Below are 19,762 nucleotides of genomic sequence, written 5' to 3' on the forward strand. Positions count from 1 at the left end.
AATATTTGGCCGGAATTTGTGACAAAAAAATGCAATGGAAATAGCCGACAATATATTTTGTCTTTAAACGTAAAATCAACAACGTTTTCTTGAAAAATTTTATTAAATTTTATCAAAATTGGCAAAAATTTTAGTCAAAAATTCCGAAAAAAGGTGAATGAAATCAACGAATTCACTCTATTTTCTCGAAAGTTTAAACCTCTATATATCCCTGCAAAAAACGAAAATAAAAAAAAATCTTTTTAATTCCACATTCTACGCTGGACAAGTTTCTAATGATACCGGTCTCAACTCTCTACGATGAATATATCGATCGGCCAAAATTGACTGAACAAAAAAAAACCCATTTGAGTATATAGTTCCTCCCCCCTCAAGAGGGGTCGGAACAATGATATCTGCGATCATAAAGCCGTAAATTGGCGATTACATATTTCGTGGACATTTATAGCTTAATATTATCAATATGACACTAAAAGCCTAAACATTAATCTAAGTATACTCTTCAGAACTTGCATTTGTTTGTTGATATGCCGTTCAGCGAAAAAAACTTAGAATTCCCTTTTACCTTAATCGGCTTTACAATGAAACGGAGTTCTATTAAAGTTGATTACTAACGTGTTTGTATTTAGCCATTTGTCCGAAAGTTTACACTCGAGTTGTAGGTCATTTATATTGATAACAAACAAAAGTAAAAGTGGGTTCAGAATTGATCCCTGAGGCAAGCCACATTTGAACTCTTTCCAGTTTGACCACTGACAATTTAATCGGTTCTCTGTTTTCTAAATCTTAAGTGAGAGTGGGACCAGTTTAATGTTTTTCATCTTATTCCATACATCTCTAGTTTGTTCCAAAAAAGCTGATGATTTAAGGTATCGAATGCCTTACTGACTTAATTTCTCTGTAAGCTTAACTAGTGCATACATAGCACTATGTTTGTTTCTAAAACCAAACTAGTTATTATGAACAAGCTTGAAGTTTTCAAATAAATCGTATTGTCAATTGAACATAACCTTTTCGTAAACCTTGCTCCATACAGTAAGAAGTAAAATCGGACGACAAGTAATGACTGAAAATTTAGTTACCAAAGTTGAGTTGTCAAAGTTAGGTGCATGTGAAAGCACGGTTAGCATTCAGCTTGCTTAATTTTAGGACTCAGCATCAGAGCTTCCTTTGTAGTATATCATTACATTTAATCACGCTATTTACAACTTTGGTAACTCAAGAAAACAACGCAAACGCATTGGACCACTTTAAATTTACAATCACGTTTTTTGCAGCATGGTAATATTTAGGTAAAAAAAATTTCCTCTCAACTTGAATAAAATTTTGCTACAGCTAATGCTAGAATTTTTACGCAATAGAACTAAACCGCCATAGAATTTTACCTTTGAACCCCAGCTCAGTAGATTGCTCCATATCATTTCCAACTCCCGAGTTCATTAGCTATACTAACACAATGATTTGCTACGCAATGACAATTGTTTAGTTACTGGAGCGCATAGCTTTCTGTGGGAGGGAGGGGATATAGAAAAATATCTATGCATGTCATACCTCCGAAAGAGAGCGCCTCAGTCTGGAAGATTCTCTGTGCAGGTGGGAAATAGATGACAGCCAGCTGACCGGCAATCGACAGACCAACTGCAATCAGGAAGGGCTTGTTCTCCAGGAATCCTATCTGCAGGATCGACTTAGTCTGAAATACACACAACACTTCACAACTTAGATCAACATCATTTTTTATTCCGGGTGTGAAGAGAGTTACACACATTAAAATTTCACTTATTTTGACAGAATCTGAAAGCCATTATAATAAGCATTATAACAGGACCCCAAAAGCATGATTTGGTGGGTTGAGTTCTTGTGTGGGTGGTATTACTGACCTGAGATCTGCAACTGAGTGCGTTGAACATGTCGAAGAAGACGAAACAGGTGAAGGTCATAGTTGTGTCTCGAGGAGTCATTTCGTTGTCACTCATCTGAAACATCAACATACCATTATCGAAATCTTTACCCAGAATGCTCGCTATAAATTTTTCCCAGAAATTTTTTTTAAAAGACAGGCATAAATTCAAATCAAAATCGTGATCCGCGAGTTGAAATATAATTCCAAAAGTTAGTTACATGTAGTTGACCATTATTCATTATTGACACCCCCTCCCCGCCACAAGCTCAATGTGGTTAAAATATCTACATTTCCCAATTACTATGACTATAACATAGCAAATTTTGTTGGTTGTCTATAATAGAAAAGAGTCTCTATAACACAAAATTCTTTAAATCGGCCATCTACTTGATTCCATTGTTTCCATAACCAAATCCAATCTACAAAATGGGCAGTACCTCTCTCATGAATACGTAGAGGGTTCCAACTACGATAATGAGGGCGGAGATCAGAACATTTGTAATGAGCTGTCTGGTTATGATTGGATCCTGCACTCTCCTAGGGGCACACTTGATCACGTCTCCATCTACTGGCTCCACACCCAAACTAAAAACAACACCAACATTTATACGCAACTCTATCTACACTATCGCATCTCAAAAAACTTCGACCGTTTAATTGCACTTAAACAATGTTCTTAGCAGGAAAAGGCTATTTTGAACACAAAATATTGTGATGCAAAAGTTGAATATTCCCAGTAAAGTGAAGATCATGTTAACGAAAATAAAAGCACGTTTATCATCCCTAAGGCAAATCTGAGCAGCTGGGAATTCAAGCAATTTCGGAAAACAACTCGAAGAGTTGTATTCAACATGCCATCAGTTCAACAAACATAGCTGTCAAATTGCCGGAATAACTGCAAAATAGACTGGCGCGCCGAATAATATAGATAGAAACAGATACAGATAAAAGTTTAAAAATTTATGGACGTCGCTCAAAAAGCTATGTAAAAATCATCAGCGATAAATTAATTAGGCCTGTTAAAATTCATTAGGCGGAGGCCTTTTATTAGGAACCTTTATTAAACATATGGGTTCCTCTGACCTTAAACTAAATAAAGTAAGTATTAAAAGTATTAAACCTTCAAATAAAGTAAGTATTAAAAAGCAAAAGCCATTTTATTGAGTGAGTTGTCACGTATGATCAGAATCTAATCACGCAAATGACCTACAAACTTTGGCTAAGGAGTGAGAAATAACGTCACGCGCGCAAACACCTTAGTGAGAGGAAGTCTTTCAGAAATTTTTATTAGCTTTGCTGAGTGAACAAATGTAAAATATAGCTGGCAGATTGTCAGAAAACAGCCGCAATAGCTTCGTAGATCAGCAGCCTAAAAAAACAGTAAAAAAGACAGACAAAAATACGCTTTCAATTAAAGGATGAGATGTTATATTTTGAGTAAGAACCTGTATAAGTTATTGCTGCCTCTATTCACTGATCTCAAATAACCTTCAATTAGAGTGGCACACACACACTCACTTGACCTCATCTCGTTGAATTAAAGTAAGGAAAAAGTTTTGAGAGTCAGGTAAGTCACGCGTGACCAAAAACTTAATCACGCCAATGAACACAAGAACTCGCTGCAATAAGAGTGAGAAATGACGTCACGCACGCACTTCAGATGAAATTGCATGAACGAATGAACAAAAGGCAGATTTTAAGTGGTTGTGACGTCATATGGTCGTAACAAAAATCTTGACGAAATAAAAAAAAACATAGCAGGACAAGTCCTGACATACAATTTAAAGAATTTTCATCACTAACCAAACAAAAATAACTAGACCTAGAACGGACTATGAGTGAATTGAAAGAACCATTTCTAAAAAAATCAGCTAAAAAAACATTAGCGAGAAATGGAAATTTGGTTCAAACAAAAAAAACTAGGTCTAAAATGAACTATGAACGGATTGGGAAAACCAATTAGAAAAAAATTCGATACAGAAAATTGAAAAAACATAGCCGGCAGATTGCCGGAATAGCTGCGAAATAGACTTGCGTGCCGTAAAATACAGATAGAAAAAGATACAGAAGTGAGTTGATAATAGTTATCGCCGCCGCCTATAAAACTTACAAGATTATTTCAAAGGAGGTTGTTTTTGGGTGCAAAAAAATTTTCCCTGTCGGGTCTCGAACCGGCGATCTCCGGATTAACAGCCAGTCGCCTTAACCACTCGGCTGTCGGACCATACAATCTGTTTTCTTACAATCAACTTGTTTTAGGAACAGATTCTGTTTCTGAATAACCGCAATTTAGGTCACGCAGAAAGCGTGAAATCAAGCGCGAAAAAGCCATTTAAGCGGTGACGAGACAGAATGTTCTAGAACAAATGTAAAACGAAAATGAAGCGTCAGACGACGAAACAAAAAAACCAAGAGCACCGCAATATAGCTACGCTCAGCTTACAGCTTCGCAGCTATAAAAACAGTAAAAAATCAAAGTGAAATTGCCGCATGTGAACAAAAAACCACTACAGAGAAAGCGAATTTTCTCTCTCTACTTTAAATTTAGAGCAAAAAAATTTCACGCCGCAAAACTACTTGCTTTTTCGCTCCACTTCCTGTTTCGGCGTGACCAAAATCACAACTCCAATTTGACTTCAAAAATCATGGAAGTGTGAACAGATCTTAAAAAAACAGCGCCCCTAATACAATTCAAATTCTTTGAATTGTAAAAACCAAGTGAAGGCCAATAACAGCCCCAGATATTGCTGTGCGGCTATATTAAACAAAAAAAGAGCGTCAGACGACAAAAAACATAGGACAAGTCATGAAATAGAATCCAAAGAATTGAATGAAGACCCAAAAACTCCACTATCTGACCATCACACCACGGCGAATCAAACATTACGAATCCAAGAGACAAACATAGTTCACCAAATTTAGACAATAACAGCATTCAAAAAGTATACACTTCCAAGATAATTTCGTTGAATACTATACGTTTCCATCAAAACTGTCACAAGGCCCAAAAAAGGAAACTGGGAAACAAAAGCAAAATTTGTTAGATACATAGGAATGAATCTATAGGCAGAAGCAGGCAACAACAGAAAAAAAAGAAACTAGTAAAAACACGGAATCATTACGTCAATGTCCTTAAAACTAAAATTGCACTTCTGTTTTGTGCGTGAGACAGCAACAACCTCAAAAAATTTTTGACCACCTGAGTTTAAAATTGTTCTTCAAAATTGAAAATGGTAAAACTGAGAGCTTGAAATTACAAAATTATTGCAAATCTTTCTAAATTATTCCTACTTAACAAAATCACATCAATCTTGCTTTAAAAAATACCGAATAACTAAATTACACGGTAGCAGAAACCTGTTTGCACATCTAAGATACAAACAGGCAAAAAAAATGTTTTCAAAATTGAATAAAATAGCCAAACATGTTTGTTTTTGAGCAAATGCCCTCAAAAACAAATTTATGCATCGTCAGTTTACCCACTGACACAAACACAAGCGGGGATAAGGCTCCATGGGCCCCTAAAGATTGAAAAAAATTCAAAAAGAACAAAATTCTTTAAATAACATTAATATTTTCAAAACGAGATAAAAAGGATTCATGGCTCCTAGAGATCAAAAACTTCAAAAAAAAACTTTATGCAAAAAAAACTTGAACAAAATGCAAAAATTAATACACCTTTTTGAATTCTCTCTTGTGGCCTTGTAATAGCTTATCTTACGACCGTTTACTTTGGCAACAAACAATTTGCGCAATTCCGGTGGCGCAAAGATCAGGAAAAACTGCTCGAAAAAGTCACTGGAGAATAAAATCGAAATTGAATTGTCCCAAAAACTCATTTGAGAGAGCGAAAAATTGAGTGAACAACAACACCTTGCATAAGCAAGAAAAAGGAAGTCACACATGCAATTATTTTTCAAAAATTTTATGAATAAATGAGCAAAAAGCTGATTTGAAGTGAGAGTCACTGGTCATTAAAAACTTGACGACCAAATAAACAGCAAAATACTAAGAAAAGGCCAATAATAGTTCTGCAAGGCCATCGAAGCTATTAAAAAACATAGCCGACAGACTGCCGGAATAGCTGCGAAATAGATTTGCATGCCGTAAAACAAACATAGAAACAGATACAGAAATGACTTGAGAATATCGCGGTCACCTTAAAAACTTTAATTCAAAGGGTGTGGGTGTGTATCATTGAGAACATTTTTGGGGCGCAAAAAGTTTTGACAACGGAGAGATTCGAAACCCAATCCCCGGCGCAAGAACCAGAAGCATTAACGACTTGGCTTTCAGGCCCGCCACCTCTTAGCTCACAATCAAGTTTGTTTTAGCCAGAGACGATTTCTGCAATCGAGCAATTTTTGAAGTCACGCAAAAAGCAAGAAATCAAGCGTCAAAAAGTTACCGAAAAACGAAAGCAAAAGGATGTTCTAGAACAAATGTAAAACGAGAAGAGACGACGAAGAAAAAACATGAGCACCGAATATAGCTATCGCAGATATAATAAACACGCTAATGTCGATGAATTGCTCTCCAACGGCAGTCGGCGGCAACTTAATTTAGGTGGTGTAGCTTACAGAAATCTTTTTATGGGTGCAAAAAAAATCCGACCTCAAAAGGTTTGCACCCGTGACCTTCAGGACTACATTCTGACATTTTTACCACTAAGATATAGCGGGTTTCATACTCAATAGTTCACAATCGCATTTATTTTTTAGCAAAACGATATTTCAGGTTGAAAGCAAGTGAGATCACACAGAAATCGAGTCAATCTTTAAAAAGTCACTTGAAAGGGAGGAATATTCCTGAAAAATTCCAAAAAAGTTCATGCAAAAAATTTGCATAAAGACATGCGTATACAATAATGCTTCACAAATCGTTCGAGATCAATTAAACACAAGTATAACCAAACTAACTGCGATGAAATTGAATTGAGAGCAATTAATAAGGCATTAAACTATTATAATAAGGGGTGTAGGTAAAATAATGTAAGGGGTGTAGGTTAAAAATTTTGAGGGTGCAAAACATCGACATCATAGGCTTCAAACCAGCGACCTTCAGGACAGCAGTCTCACATTTGAAATACCAAGCTACAACGGCCTTCATCCTCAACGGCTCAATCAATTTTATATTAGCAACAAACAATGAGAGCAATTGAGGTCACTCAAAAATGAAGTGAAAAGTCACTTCAGAAGTCCAAGAATGTTCTAGAACAAAAGCGCAAAGACAGGCAAAAAAATTTTGCATGTAAAAACGTAGCCAGTAGAATACCAGAAACGAATAGAAGAGTCGTGCAATAAAAACTCTTAACTCACCCTACCTATTTCAGAGATATGAAAATAAAACATAACCGACTAACGTCGGGCGAATTGCTCTCAAACGACCGGCAAGCGGTTGACTTTGTTTAGCACAGTTTGATGAGGCTAGCTTTAGCTTAATTGAAGGGGCATAAGGTGATCGCAGCTGGGGGGGTGCACCGGGGGATGATGGAGGGCAACAGTGTGGGGGGTGGGTGGGGACAACAGTGGGAAGGGGGGCTTGGCTGAGTGAGAAGGGGGGATAAAGTAAGAGTGTGCTAATGTGGGAGGAGGGTTGTGGTGGGGTGGGGGTGGTGAGGGTCAACCTCTCAGAACCGCTCTTCACACAATAAGTATAAGACTCCAAAACAATTTCTGTGAATCGCATACGAGGAGACTAGTGAGCTGAAAGGCTCTAAGAGCACTTAAAGCTCGCTGGGCGCTGCCGAAAAATCGCATAAAAAAGAGCGACATGATTAATATAATTGTTACCAACTTCGTTTGAGAGCAATTAAAAAGCAATATATAGTGTGAAAAACTCAGTTTTGGGTAGTTAAGTGGTGGGGGGTAGTTTAGATAGGTTGAAGGGACTTATATGGGATCAAAAATTCTGGTAATGACCTTTTAACCTTGAATATTATCGTTAGTTCTTAGTTATCAAACATTACAAACTAAGCTACTTTTAATGTCCAATGTTTGAAAACAGAAGTCAACGTTCTAAAACAGAACCAATGTTCGAAAACAAAAGACAAATTTCAAATCAGGACTTTAGCTTTAAAAAAACCGTAGAATCTCAATACTCCTCTTCGAGTCGTAAAAAGACACGTTTAACTGCCTCAAACTTCGTTCGAGAGCAATTGAACGCTAAAAACTTTCTCTCTTCACTTTGTCTCGGTTGCAGAAACAAGACTGATTTAATACCTGATTGGATTTCACACTCAGCTCCAAAACACTGGTTATTTACTGCTTCTTACCTCTGGGCAGGTGGTCCGTCCATGATAATGTTGATCCACAGAATCTGCATGGCATTGAGTGGGTTCGGGATCTGCAGGATGGTTGAGGTCGCAATTAGTGTCAGGGCAGCAATGCTCCTAAAAAGAACACAACACCACATTATATGTCAACTAGCACGTGAGATGATATATATTTATTAAACTTAGATTAAAGGCACTTTAAAGGCACAAGAAAACCGCACAATAAGCCATGAGAAAGTCAAACATTGTTCTAGCATCCCGTGTTTACAAAATCTCACAATTTTTAAATTTCAACTTCCCCATTTAGTTCATTTCGAAGCATTCTTCAGAAACAATTTTGCATTCCGGCAAGGGGCGATTAGCAAGCATCAGTATTTTTAGCAAATAGAATTCTACTTTTATTTAAGTGGTCTTATTGCTAGAAAGGTCGATGCAGGATACATACGTGCTAAGTTGGAACCGGACAAAGTTCTTGATGTTGTAGAAGATACATTTACCCTCCTCCACGGCACTCCTAAACAACACAACAAAGTTCATAGACACAATACGAAAAAGAAACTGAATCTGTTTCCCCTTACCTTGCCGATTATGACAGCATATAATACAAGATCAACAGCAAGTTTATATAAATCTTTATCATAACGTTCTTGTCAATGACTTAGAAGCTGCTAGCAACCATTCTGTATGTAGAAATAAATCTTCATTATCTTTTACAAGATGTTGTGTCTTTGCAGTAGAGTTCGAGATCTGCCCATAGTGAAATGGTCAGACAATTCTAAATCATCAAAGTGATTTCATATCTATGCGTTCCTTTTACTTTCGATTCTCAAAATATCATCCAGAAAGACAAAGAAAACTACACAAAAACAGTTCGTTTAGGTACTGTCTGTTTAATGCTTCGTTCAACATTTAATGTGCTTCGTTTTTTTAATCCTAAACACCTTTTTGACACGTTTTTTAAATCCTTGAAAATCCATGATGAAAATCAACACTAACAGAATAGTTGAAAAATCATCGTCAACCAGAATCATATCAGCAGCCTCTTTTGAGACATCAGTGCCTGTTTTGCCCATTGAGATTCCAATGTCCGCCTGTTTGAGAGCCACTGCATCATTCACACCATCTCCAGTCATGCCGACCATGTAATCCAGACTCTGGAGAGCTTCCACAATCTTCACCTGAAATATCCATAAACCTTCAGATTGATTAGATAAAAACTTTAAGTTATAGCTCTTCGTCTTTTTTATTGATCTGAAAATCTCATTTCTTCGAAACAGATAAAGTTAACGTCTAACGCAGTTTTGGAGGTAGCGTAGAGAGAACTTCTATAAGAAGATCATTAACCATAACAGCAATATTAATAGCAACTATTGGCACAAAATTGACATGCATACAGGAACACTTCTTTCTTTTTCAAATCATCCAACATGATAATTCCACATTTGATCCGATTTTGATTTTTAAAGCCTACGCATATGTTTCCCTGTATTTAAAATTTCTATTTTTAAACGACTGTGTGGACAAACTAATTGAAATTTTGGCCTAACAAAAGGTGTGGCCTGACATAACGATTTAAAATGACGGTTATAAAGGCGTAAAAATGACAATTATAGTCGCATATTATACTGAGCGTGATAGGAAAGTGATTCAAGGTTCCATTCCGAGTCTTTTCTGACCCGGTCTATCAACGCCCGCCCTCTGGCATCGCCAAACGCAAAGCACTATTCTAGTTTAGCTAAATCTTGTAACCTTGTGTTTTGGGTTGACTCTGTAGAAGACAGACACATTCTCGATTATCTCAGCCAGAGATTTGGTTGTGACTCGCTCTACTTCATCTCCAGACATGCACTTGTCCAGCGGGCTCAGGATACCAAGCGTCATTGCTATCAACAATAAATTGTTAAAAATCAATATGGTCTTCTATTTCGCTCTTTCAGGTCCTATAAAAGTTTACGCGATACTTTGACGTACAAAATTTCCCTTTTCTTTTTGTTGTTCTACTTCCTTTGTTTTTCGTTTGAGTTATCGTCAAATTTTTGAGTTATCGTCAAGTTATCGTTTGAGTTATCGTCAAGTCTGTAACGTCAATACAGACTTGCATTGAAAATCTTGCGCAGGCGTTTCAAATTACGTTGAGTGTCCATAAATATAATCTAATCAAGCTCGTAGCTATATATTAATATTAACCGATTGGAAAATATTAAACTCACCGATAGATCTGGCAGTTTCTTCAGCATCTCCAGTGAGCATTTTGACCTTAACTCCACTCTGCTTCAGAGTATCAATAGCCTGCTTCACACCTGGTCTCGGGGGATCATGGATACCCACAAGACCCAGGAGGGTCAGTTTGCCCAAATCGGTGCCAGTTGCTATAGCAACAACCCTGAGTCCCCTAGATCCCATTTCCCTGGACTGTTGGATGAACTCCTGGGTGTGGTGTGAGGTAAGAGGCACTGGGTTGTTGGCTTGCAGAGTGTGTGTGCACTGTGTGAGGACTTTTTCCAAGGCACCCTTCATGAACAGCACCTCCTCTTCCTAGAATTGTGAACAAATACAAATTCAGCAATCAATGCAAACATGAATCAAGTGATTCACGACCAGTCATGATAAAAAACTTAACCTTACTCAACTATCTACTCTTGTATCAAACTACGTCAAGGTAAAGAACGAAAATGGATTGCAGAGAAATTAGGGTCCTTCCCGTCATACCTGTTCCCGTTATTACAAATATCAGGATTGGATAAGTAAGCGGCAATTATTCGCCTGAGGGTTGCAAATACCAAGGGTTGCAAATAGGCAAGGCAACACCAAGCTTGTACCTTTGATCTTAACTTTTTATAGTTCAAAGCTCCTGTTTTTAGAGGTTGTAAATTAAGATGTGACTAACTGTGTTGACGTAGATGCCTTTGACAGCCATCCACTTGTTCTCTGAGCTGAATGGGTATTCGAATGTGCGTCTGAACAGATGTCTGGGGTCTCCCAGTCCATACTTCTTGCCCAGTGCCAGAATAGCACCTTCAGTTGGTGCACCCAACAGGTAACCGTCCTTGAAGTCAGCGTCATTGCACAGACACCCAGCCTGTAGCAGATCACTATCATATTATTAACAGACATCAACTCATACGTTTCAACGCGGTTCAGAACACGCCCATCTATAATAGATTTTTTGCTAAATTAAAATGTTTTATATAAATTCTAAGACAAATTTTTTGATACTAGGGCACAGGAATATTTTTTCAAGTCTTAGATTTTTTGCATTTGGTTATCATTGCCTTGTCACTCCCCGTTGACACCGCTGATCAACTTTTGGATTGAAACGGTAAGAGAACAGTAAAGAGAAAATTAAAGACAACCTATCTAAATTTTCGTTTTGACAGCAAGGGAAGACAGCCTAAGGGTAACAAAGTATTCTAATTCGGTCCAGAGTTTCATTAAATTCGATATGCTGATTTCGGCCTTAAAATTGGAGAACAGCAAGCTTAATTACTAATACCATTTAGCAGCTAGTCTAAGGAAATTTGAAAACTTAATGCATGAAGTCTTAAACAAATACGACTAACGTCGCGCAAACTGCTGCTCTCCCTCCAACGACCGTAGAGCAAAATTGGTAGCAGAGCAGCGTGTGTGTGCGGAGTAGGGGTTAGGGTTGTGGGAGAGCTGGACGAGAGGATAGACAAAATGCCAGGTTGGAGGAGGGTGGAGGGGGTGCCGGGAGGGGCGTTGGGGGTGAAAAATTTAAGGAGGGTAGTAGGGCTTAAGACTCTAAGAGAGCTACTCGGCCACATAATGTTCTCCGAGCGATACCAGTTTATCCCCCGCTTGAGGACTAAAAGTCAAATAGGTAAAAAAATGGTCAAGAGAAAAACCAAATAAAAAAGACCACAGGACAACTACAATTGCTAATCCTCATTAGCGAATTAAAAATACTCACAAAATTTCAACAAAAAAAAGCAAAAACTAACATCAGTTTGAAAGCAAAAACCTCTATGAACTTTTACAAACGTTAAATTATTGCCCATCTAACAAAAATCAATTGACGAAATACCAAAAAAATAAACCATTTAAGGCTCAAAAACTAAAACTGATCTTTTCAACTTTAAATTAGGATTTCCTAGCAGACTCAGCACACTAAGCACTTTAAAGAATAAGCTCAAAGTCATGGAAAAATAAGCAAAAAACCTTATAAAAAAGACAGCGCACCAATACAATCCTAAAATCAGAAACGAAAAATTGAATAAAACCTGGAACCGAAAATCAGACATATCAGACACTTCCGATGATTATGAAAGCAAATAAACGTACATCGAGAAAACGAAAAGAAAATTCTAAAGATTTAACTACTATTCTTTTTTCGGAAACCAATTTATTCAGAGACCTGGAATCCGATAACAAAATTTCAATTACTGTTGACAATACTCGTTCACAGAACGCAGAATTAAATTTGAAGTTCACAGAACTAAATTTGAGCCAAACCAATGAAGACAAAATTTAGGATGAAAACAAAATTACTTCGAAAAAATGTCTTTGAAAGAATGACGTCAGTCATTACGAAATGTTCCAATTTGTTGAATCCCCTAGAAACATAAAATCTATCTGCTTGCAGAAAGCACATATACTCCACAATGCCTATATAATCACATGACTAAAAACAAAAGGAACATCAAACGTGTTTTTGTGAGATCAAAGAATGTCATTGAAATTTTAAGTTCTCATCTAAATCCATTACGCTCATTCAATTAAATCTAATAATAAGGCATGCTCAGAAGAGATCTGTCGATAATATGACTAAGTGATCGATTGTATCAAAAAAAAATTTTCAATGAGCAAAAGCAGTAAAACAAACGGAAGGCGCTAAGTAGAATAACTTACATCACACTAAAACAAAAACAGACTTTTCATTAAACACGCTAAGTGAGAAATCGACAAAAATAACAGCAAACACGTTAGATCACAATAACTTATTAAAAACTCAAAAAAGACAAAGAGAGTCAAAAGAGGCCGACGAAAAAATAGTGTCAAAGTTACAAATATCAAAAGCAATCACTTCAAACTTACACTTAAAACGCCAATGCTTCATTAGCAAGAAAGAAAAAAAAACAGAGTAAGGCCGGATAAACTGCTCTCGAAAGACAGACGGGGTAATTTTTTGAGGGGGCGAGTTAAATGTTTCATGGATGCAAAAAAAACTTCCCCACTGGGAATTGCACCCGGACCTCTAAGTTAGCAGCCTGACAACTAAATTAGAACGAGAGCAAATTACATCACTCAAAAATGAAGAACTGAATCGAGATAAAACTGATTGTCACTCCAGGAGTCAAAAAATATTCTAGAACAAAAACGCAAAAGCATCAAGCAAACATTTTGCATTACAAAAAACGCACGTTTACATAATTGCTTCTAACGTCGTTCGCGAGCAATTAACAAAAATTTCCGGCCCAAAAGAATTTATTATCAAATGAAAAAGAAATAGAATCAGCCAAAAAACTTTAAATATCACCTGGAAACCTAAATATATCATCGTACGGCTCTTTAATTAGAGGGCCCATAGGACCTGCAATCAATGAGATGAAGCAACAGAACACCGAAAAGGACATTAGTTACATGCAAAACTCAAATTACCATGAAATAGTTTAAACTAATGAAAACCGACAGCTACGAACTAAAAGCAGTAACGCATTCCAATATGCCCTATTTGAAAGCCCATAAGACATGCCATTAATGACATCAGGTGACGGAACAAACAACAGATGTAGGCAACACCAAAGAATTCAACGGAGGTAACGATGGGATGGCGGTTTTTCACTGCACGGGACTCAACCTCTAAGAACCGCCCTTCACGCGATAAGTATAAGTCTCCAAAACAGTTTCTGTAAACCGAAATACTTGGAGACTAGTGAGATGAAAGGCTCCAAGAGCACTTAATGCCCACCTGTTAATCCCGTTTCTGAGGGCAAGTTAAATGGGTCCGACTACAAATCGGTCAAGCAAAAAATCGCATAAAAAGACCGACAGGACTAATACAATAGCAACAAACTTCGTTTGAGAGCAATTAAAAACAACAGATGTGGGCAACACCAAAGAATTCACTTATTTGGAGAACAAAGTGTTGAACACATAACAACCAGTAGCTATGAACTGAAACTATCTATTAACTACTTTCATTTGAGCCTCATTCGAAAATAGATGATCATTAAAGTGAGAATTCTAGGTGACAAAACATTCTAAGAGATAAATACGGGCAAAAGTAAAAAATTCATTAAAAATTTATGAGAACAGATAAAAAGTCAAAAAGCATTAGCTGCCCCATTAAAATTTCAAAACAGTTCAAAAATGCATGCTTTAAATTACCTGCTTTTTGCTCGTTAGACTACCCTAATGGGATTTAAATAAATAGTCCAAATTGACTTCTCATTGACATCAAAAGAGTGAAAACAATGGACCTTTTCGGTTTTCGCCCCAGCTTTTCATGACCAACAATTACAATTTATGAGTTGTTATATAGCACTTCAAGTTTAGAAAATACACGTGCGCCTGGAGGCATAAAAGATATATGCCCGCTAGGCACGGGGGTTGAAACAGAGTAGAAAAAAATTCACGCCGCAAAACCACTAGCTTTTTCGCTCCAATTTTTGTTTCGGCTTAACCAAAAGCACTACTCCAATTTGACTTCAAAAATCATGAAAGTGTGTAAACAGATCTTAAAACATAGCCGGCAGATTGCCGGAATAGCTGCGAAAGAATAGACTTGCGTGCCGTATAATGGAGATAGAAACAGATACAGATCTAAATTGAAACAAAAATCTACGCCGTTCAAAAAGCTAGGTATAAAAAACATTCAGCGATAAACTAATAAAGCTTGTTAAAATTCATTCCGCAGAAGTCTTTCATTTGGAACCTTTACTGCACAATATGAGTTCCTTTGACCATAAACTAATTAAAATCAAACTTTTTGAAGTGCAAAAGTCATTTTATTGAGTGAGGTAAGTCACGTATGATCAAAATTTAATCACACAAATTATCTTAAAACCTTTGCTAGAGAGAATGAGAAATGACGTCACGCGCGCAAACGCCGTTAGTGAGAGGAAGAAGTCATTCAGGAAATTTGCCTTTTTCAGCCTTGCTGTGTGCACAAATGTAAAAGGAAAAAGAGCGTCAGACGACAAAACAAAAAACCAAGAGCACCGCAATATAACTCCGCTCAGCTGACAGCTTCGCAGCTATGAAAAGAACGATAGCAACCCAATACAACTCAAATTCTTTGAATTGTAAAAAAGGAGAACGCCTAAAAAATAGCCGTTGAGAGGCCGATGCCGGCTATTAACCAGAAATAAACGATTGTATAACAACAAACCGAAAATTTACTGCCATTATACTATTTGTTGCCATTATCGAAGTGAAAGTAGGAGACTTTTTAAGGCAATGCTATTTTTATAACCGTACAATGCAGTCTTATTTCAACTTCCACGTCACATTACTCTAGTGAAATTTTAAAAATGAAAATAACCGACAGTACGATAAGGACAAAATAGAGATATTTCGCAGGGATAAAGGTTTATTTCCTTCACAGATGATTATTATCGCCGAATAACATCTTAACAAATTTTGGCCAACCAGGCTCGCGATGCAAACACAGAAAAGTTCTATAAATAATTAAGAAACAAGCAGCTTTTATATAGGCAGTTTTAACGGGTCGATATCCGCATTTCGTACATTCCATATCTCAATTCTTCTGTTTGAGAGAACTGTAGACAATAATTTGTAGATCTGTTTGGCAACAGAACTGTCACATGATTTTCTCTACGTTTGTTTTTGTTGAATGTTAACCTTCTGTAGACAAACAATCTAGCGATTGTTAAGAATAAAAGGACTCGGAGCATCATTTGACTCTACATATCAATTTTTTCAAGCCTCCTTGTTAATTTTTTCGCTTGATTTTCAAAGAAAAATGAATATAAAAAAATGTTAATTACACGAAAAATGGATATTAGACGCAGCGAATGGATACAAAACATCCCTGTTCCAGAAACATTAAAAAATCTTTGTAAGAACTTAATAACTTAATAAGATTCAACTCGGAAAATTTCGACATATTTAAACTTATTAGAATTTTGTCAGTGATTGATAACTTCCTAAATGATTGTCATAGATCTAGATTCGAAACCAACCTTAAACTGTTTTCATTCAAGAACTTAAAGCATAAATTTGTAAATTTTATCAATTGCGTTTCATAGGAATCCCTCAAAAACCATTTCAAATTTCCGTTCTTTCAGTTTAATAATTTGTTATTGAAATATTATTCAACTTTCTTAATATGCAATTCTACATTGCATTGTGGGAATTATATCGCTATTAAAAACATAACCGACTAAACGTCGGAAGAATTGCTCTCGAACGACTAGTGAGAGCTCTATTCAATTGCAGCCTGCTCCAGTCGGGGGAGTCTAAATGGGACTAAGAAGTTCAATAGTGGGCTTCAAATAACCACATTAGAGGTTAACATATACCACTGTTAAGATTGAAAGTGAAAAATGGTACCAGTTTCGGCGCACTTTTCATTTGACTTTTAGTATTAAATTGCCGCCAATTGAGTTCAGCTGCTTGAAATTGTGATTGAGAGAGAACTTTAGATCAAGCGAAACGCAAAAAGTCAAGGGCGTAAAAGTCACTCGAAAAGTCAAAACAGTCAAGCGAAAATTTTGCAAGAAGACACACACGTTTACAATAATTGCTATGAACTTCATTCAAGAGCAATTAATAACACTGATGAACGAATGCAGTGATTTTTTTACCCAAGAGATGACATACCTGAACGAGCTTAGTGAGAGAGGGATACAGCTTCGGTTCATTAACAGCCACTTGTTTCACAAACACGGTGCCCTCCCCAGAGTACCCTACACCCTCTGTCTCTGCCATGATCCCATCCGAGGTATAAATCATAGTCACTGTCATCTCATTCATTGTCAAAGTTCCAGTCTTGTCAGAGCAGATCACGTTTACACACCCCAAGGATTCAACAGTTGGCAGTTTCTTCACAATGGCATTACGTTTGGCCATTCGCATTGTGCCCAGAGCCAGAGTCACTGTGACCACAATCGGAAGGCCTTCTGGAATAGCTGCTACTGCCAAACTAAAATAAGAACAGAACATAAGTTTTTCTATAACAAGCCAGTAGACTGGCTATAACATAGCCAGCAGATTGCCGGAAAATAGCCGAGATTGACCAGCCTGCCCTCCTTTGAAAAAAAACTGACAAGAAAAGATAATATCAACAGCCCGTTTTCTTCCAATAAACTAAAAAGTGTTTCAATATGGTGTACAAAATAGATATGCCCCAAATTCGTCAAGTTTCCAAATGAATAACGCCCTGTTGAATTTGCCGCTGTTGTACAAAACTGATAGGACTTTAATTCCTATCGTTAATTTCCAAGTCACGTGAGGAACTTCACGAATGATCATTTAACTTATCACTCAAATGAAACAATAACTCACACGCATAAGTTTAGCAAATGACCTTGCGCGAGCATCTCTGTTGGTGAGCTGTAGATGTGACAATTTTGAGCTTCGAAGGCGCGAGTTAATTGTTTCGTGAAAAACCAATGAACACGGCCAACGGGAAAATGCAACAGGAAAAGTCCTGAAGAGTCATCACAGAATTGAAAGAAAAACAACTTGGAAATCCGAGCGAATGCAAAAGTCGAAACTCCAAATAGAGAAATTTAACAAGAACAGAAAGCACATTCTAAAAATATCATATTTCCAACCAAAAAATATCAATAGCTAATGACAAATTATAATGCAGGAATCAAAAAAAATAATTATTTCACTGAAATTAAATAAAATTACGTTGAGAACGAAAGAACAGCACTATTGATTGAAAATTGTGTTCATGTTTCCAAAAACTACAAAAGTCTTTTAACCATTAGGAACCAAACAAAAAATCCCCAAAATTCGATTTTGAAAATTGACAAAATTGCAAAAATAGTGTCTATCATTAAACTGATGTGAAAAACATTCAAAAGTTAGCAGAAAATTCCTTTGACCTGAAAAACAAACATAACTGACTAACGTCGGGCGAATTGCTCACAAACGACCGGCGAGCGGTTGGCTTCGTCAGTAGCTAGCCGCGGTTTAGTGAGGCTAGCTTCAGCTTGATTCGACTCTTCAACTTTTAAATTTCTAGCCTTGTTAGTAAATAAATCAAATAAAAAACTGATACTTAAAAATTTGCAAAGTATATCAAAAAATAGAAGAAAAGCTTCCAGATTTCGCAGTGAAAATTTTCAAAACTATTTTTTGTCTCTGAGGTGATGTCAACTAACCCATCTGAAACACTTGAAAAGCTTCGTTGGCCAGTAATGATTGTTAAACTTAGAAAAGGACAAAAATATGCCAATCGCAAATTTTAACAAAACCTTACTAATATTCAAGTTATTAAAATCTTCGAAACCATTTCATTGTCCCAAGAGACTATCCAGTATCCCTATTTCAAGCTTTAAATAGTTTCACTGGCTCCGTAAACTTGAAATCTTTAAAAACATTCCATTACATTCAGAAACTATACAGCTACCTATTTTCAAACCCTAGAAGAGGTTCCTCGGCTTTTGAGGCTGGAGAAACCTAAAAACCGACAAAAATTTTCGAAAACTTGAAAAAATGCAAGTTTTATGAAAAAAATCGCTAAGGTTTTTCATGTTAAAAAATGAAAGCTATTCGATGGCAAATAAAATTTTTTCAGTAACTTATTATCAAACCCTTAAGGACTTTTTCTGGCCCCTGCATCAGGAAAGAAGTAAATAATGGAAAAAAATGTCAAAAAAATTTGCTCGTTTTGTCAAAAAAATTGCTAAAATTCGTAATATTAAAATGTTGAAACCATTCTACTACCACTAGAAACTATCCAGTAGCCTTTTATAAAACCTAGAGGAGGTTTAGTGACACCAAGGTCTGAAAAAAAAACAACAGAAATTTTTAAAAAGCTTGCAAAAATTGTGAAAAGTAGTATAAAATTTCGTCTTTTTAGCGATTGGTTGTTCAAATGAAGCCACGGGTGGGGGGAGGGTGTGCACCAGGTGTCTGATGGGGAGGGAATTGGGGGTGGACAACATTTTGGTGGGGGAGGGGTCAACAGTGGGGGTGGGGTGTCTTCAACCTCTAAGAACCGCCCTTCACACAATAAATATAAGTCACCAAAACAGTTTGAGCTAAAACAGAGCTGAAAAGCTCTATGAGCAGTTAATTCCCGCTGGGCGCTACCCGTTTATCCAGTTTTTGAGGATGAAAAGTCCAAAGCGTCAGACGAAAATCGGTCAAGCAAAAAATCGCATAAAAAAGACCGACAAGACTAAAATCATTGATTCAAATTCGTTTGAGAGCAATTAACAACAAACAAAAAAGATTTTGACAGCATAAAAATTCTTTGGTTAGTGATGAAAAAACAATCAGGTATAAATAACAAACAACAGAAAACTTGAAAATATCGACTGCTAAAACGTTGCCAAAAGTTCACGGTGTTGATGTCATGAAAAAATAACCGACTAACGTAGGGCGAATTGCTCTCAAACGACCGGCGAGCGGTTGAATTTGTC

At 36.8% G+C, this 19,762-nt stretch overlaps 1 protein-coding gene across 5 annotated transcripts in view; it reads right to left on the reverse strand.

The window, feature by feature from the left end:
• The window catches only part of LOC142345614 (calcium-transporting ATPase type 2C member 1-like), a 65,900-nt gene that overhangs the window by 22,363 nt on the left and 23,775 nt on the right, over positions 1-19,762 (reverse strand). For all 5 annotated transcript variants that reach the window (XR_012759349.1, XR_012759347.1, XR_012759350.1 and 2 more), the window contains 10 exons: positions 16,983-17,304; positions 11,065-11,256; positions 10,388-10,712; positions 9,927-10,060; positions 9,174-9,355; positions 8,623-8,691; positions 8,178-8,294; positions 2,341-2,488; positions 1,881-1,976; positions 1,552-1,693 (listed from right to left, as the gene is read on the reverse strand). Coding sequence is in view for 1 of the 5 variants with exons in the window: in XM_075397755.1 (XP_075253870.1) it covers positions 1,552-1,693; positions 1,881-1,976; positions 2,341-2,488; positions 8,178-8,294; positions 8,623-8,691; positions 9,174-9,355; positions 9,927-10,060; positions 10,388-10,712; positions 11,065-11,256; positions 16,983-17,304 (1,727 nt within the window). In the remaining 4 variants the exon portion in view is untranslated. The remainder of the gene's footprint in view (positions 1-1,551; positions 1,694-1,880; positions 1,977-2,340; positions 2,489-8,177; positions 8,295-8,622; positions 8,692-9,173; positions 9,356-9,926; positions 10,061-10,387; positions 10,713-11,064; positions 11,257-16,982; positions 17,305-19,762) is intronic.

This window comes from Convolutriloba macropyga, chromosome 9, assembly GCF_964194025.1.
Source record: "Convolutriloba macropyga chromosome 9, txConMacr16.3, whole genome shotgun sequence".
NCBI classification, from domain to species: Eukaryota; Metazoa; Xenacoelomorpha; order Acoela; family Convolutidae; genus Convolutriloba; species Convolutriloba macropyga.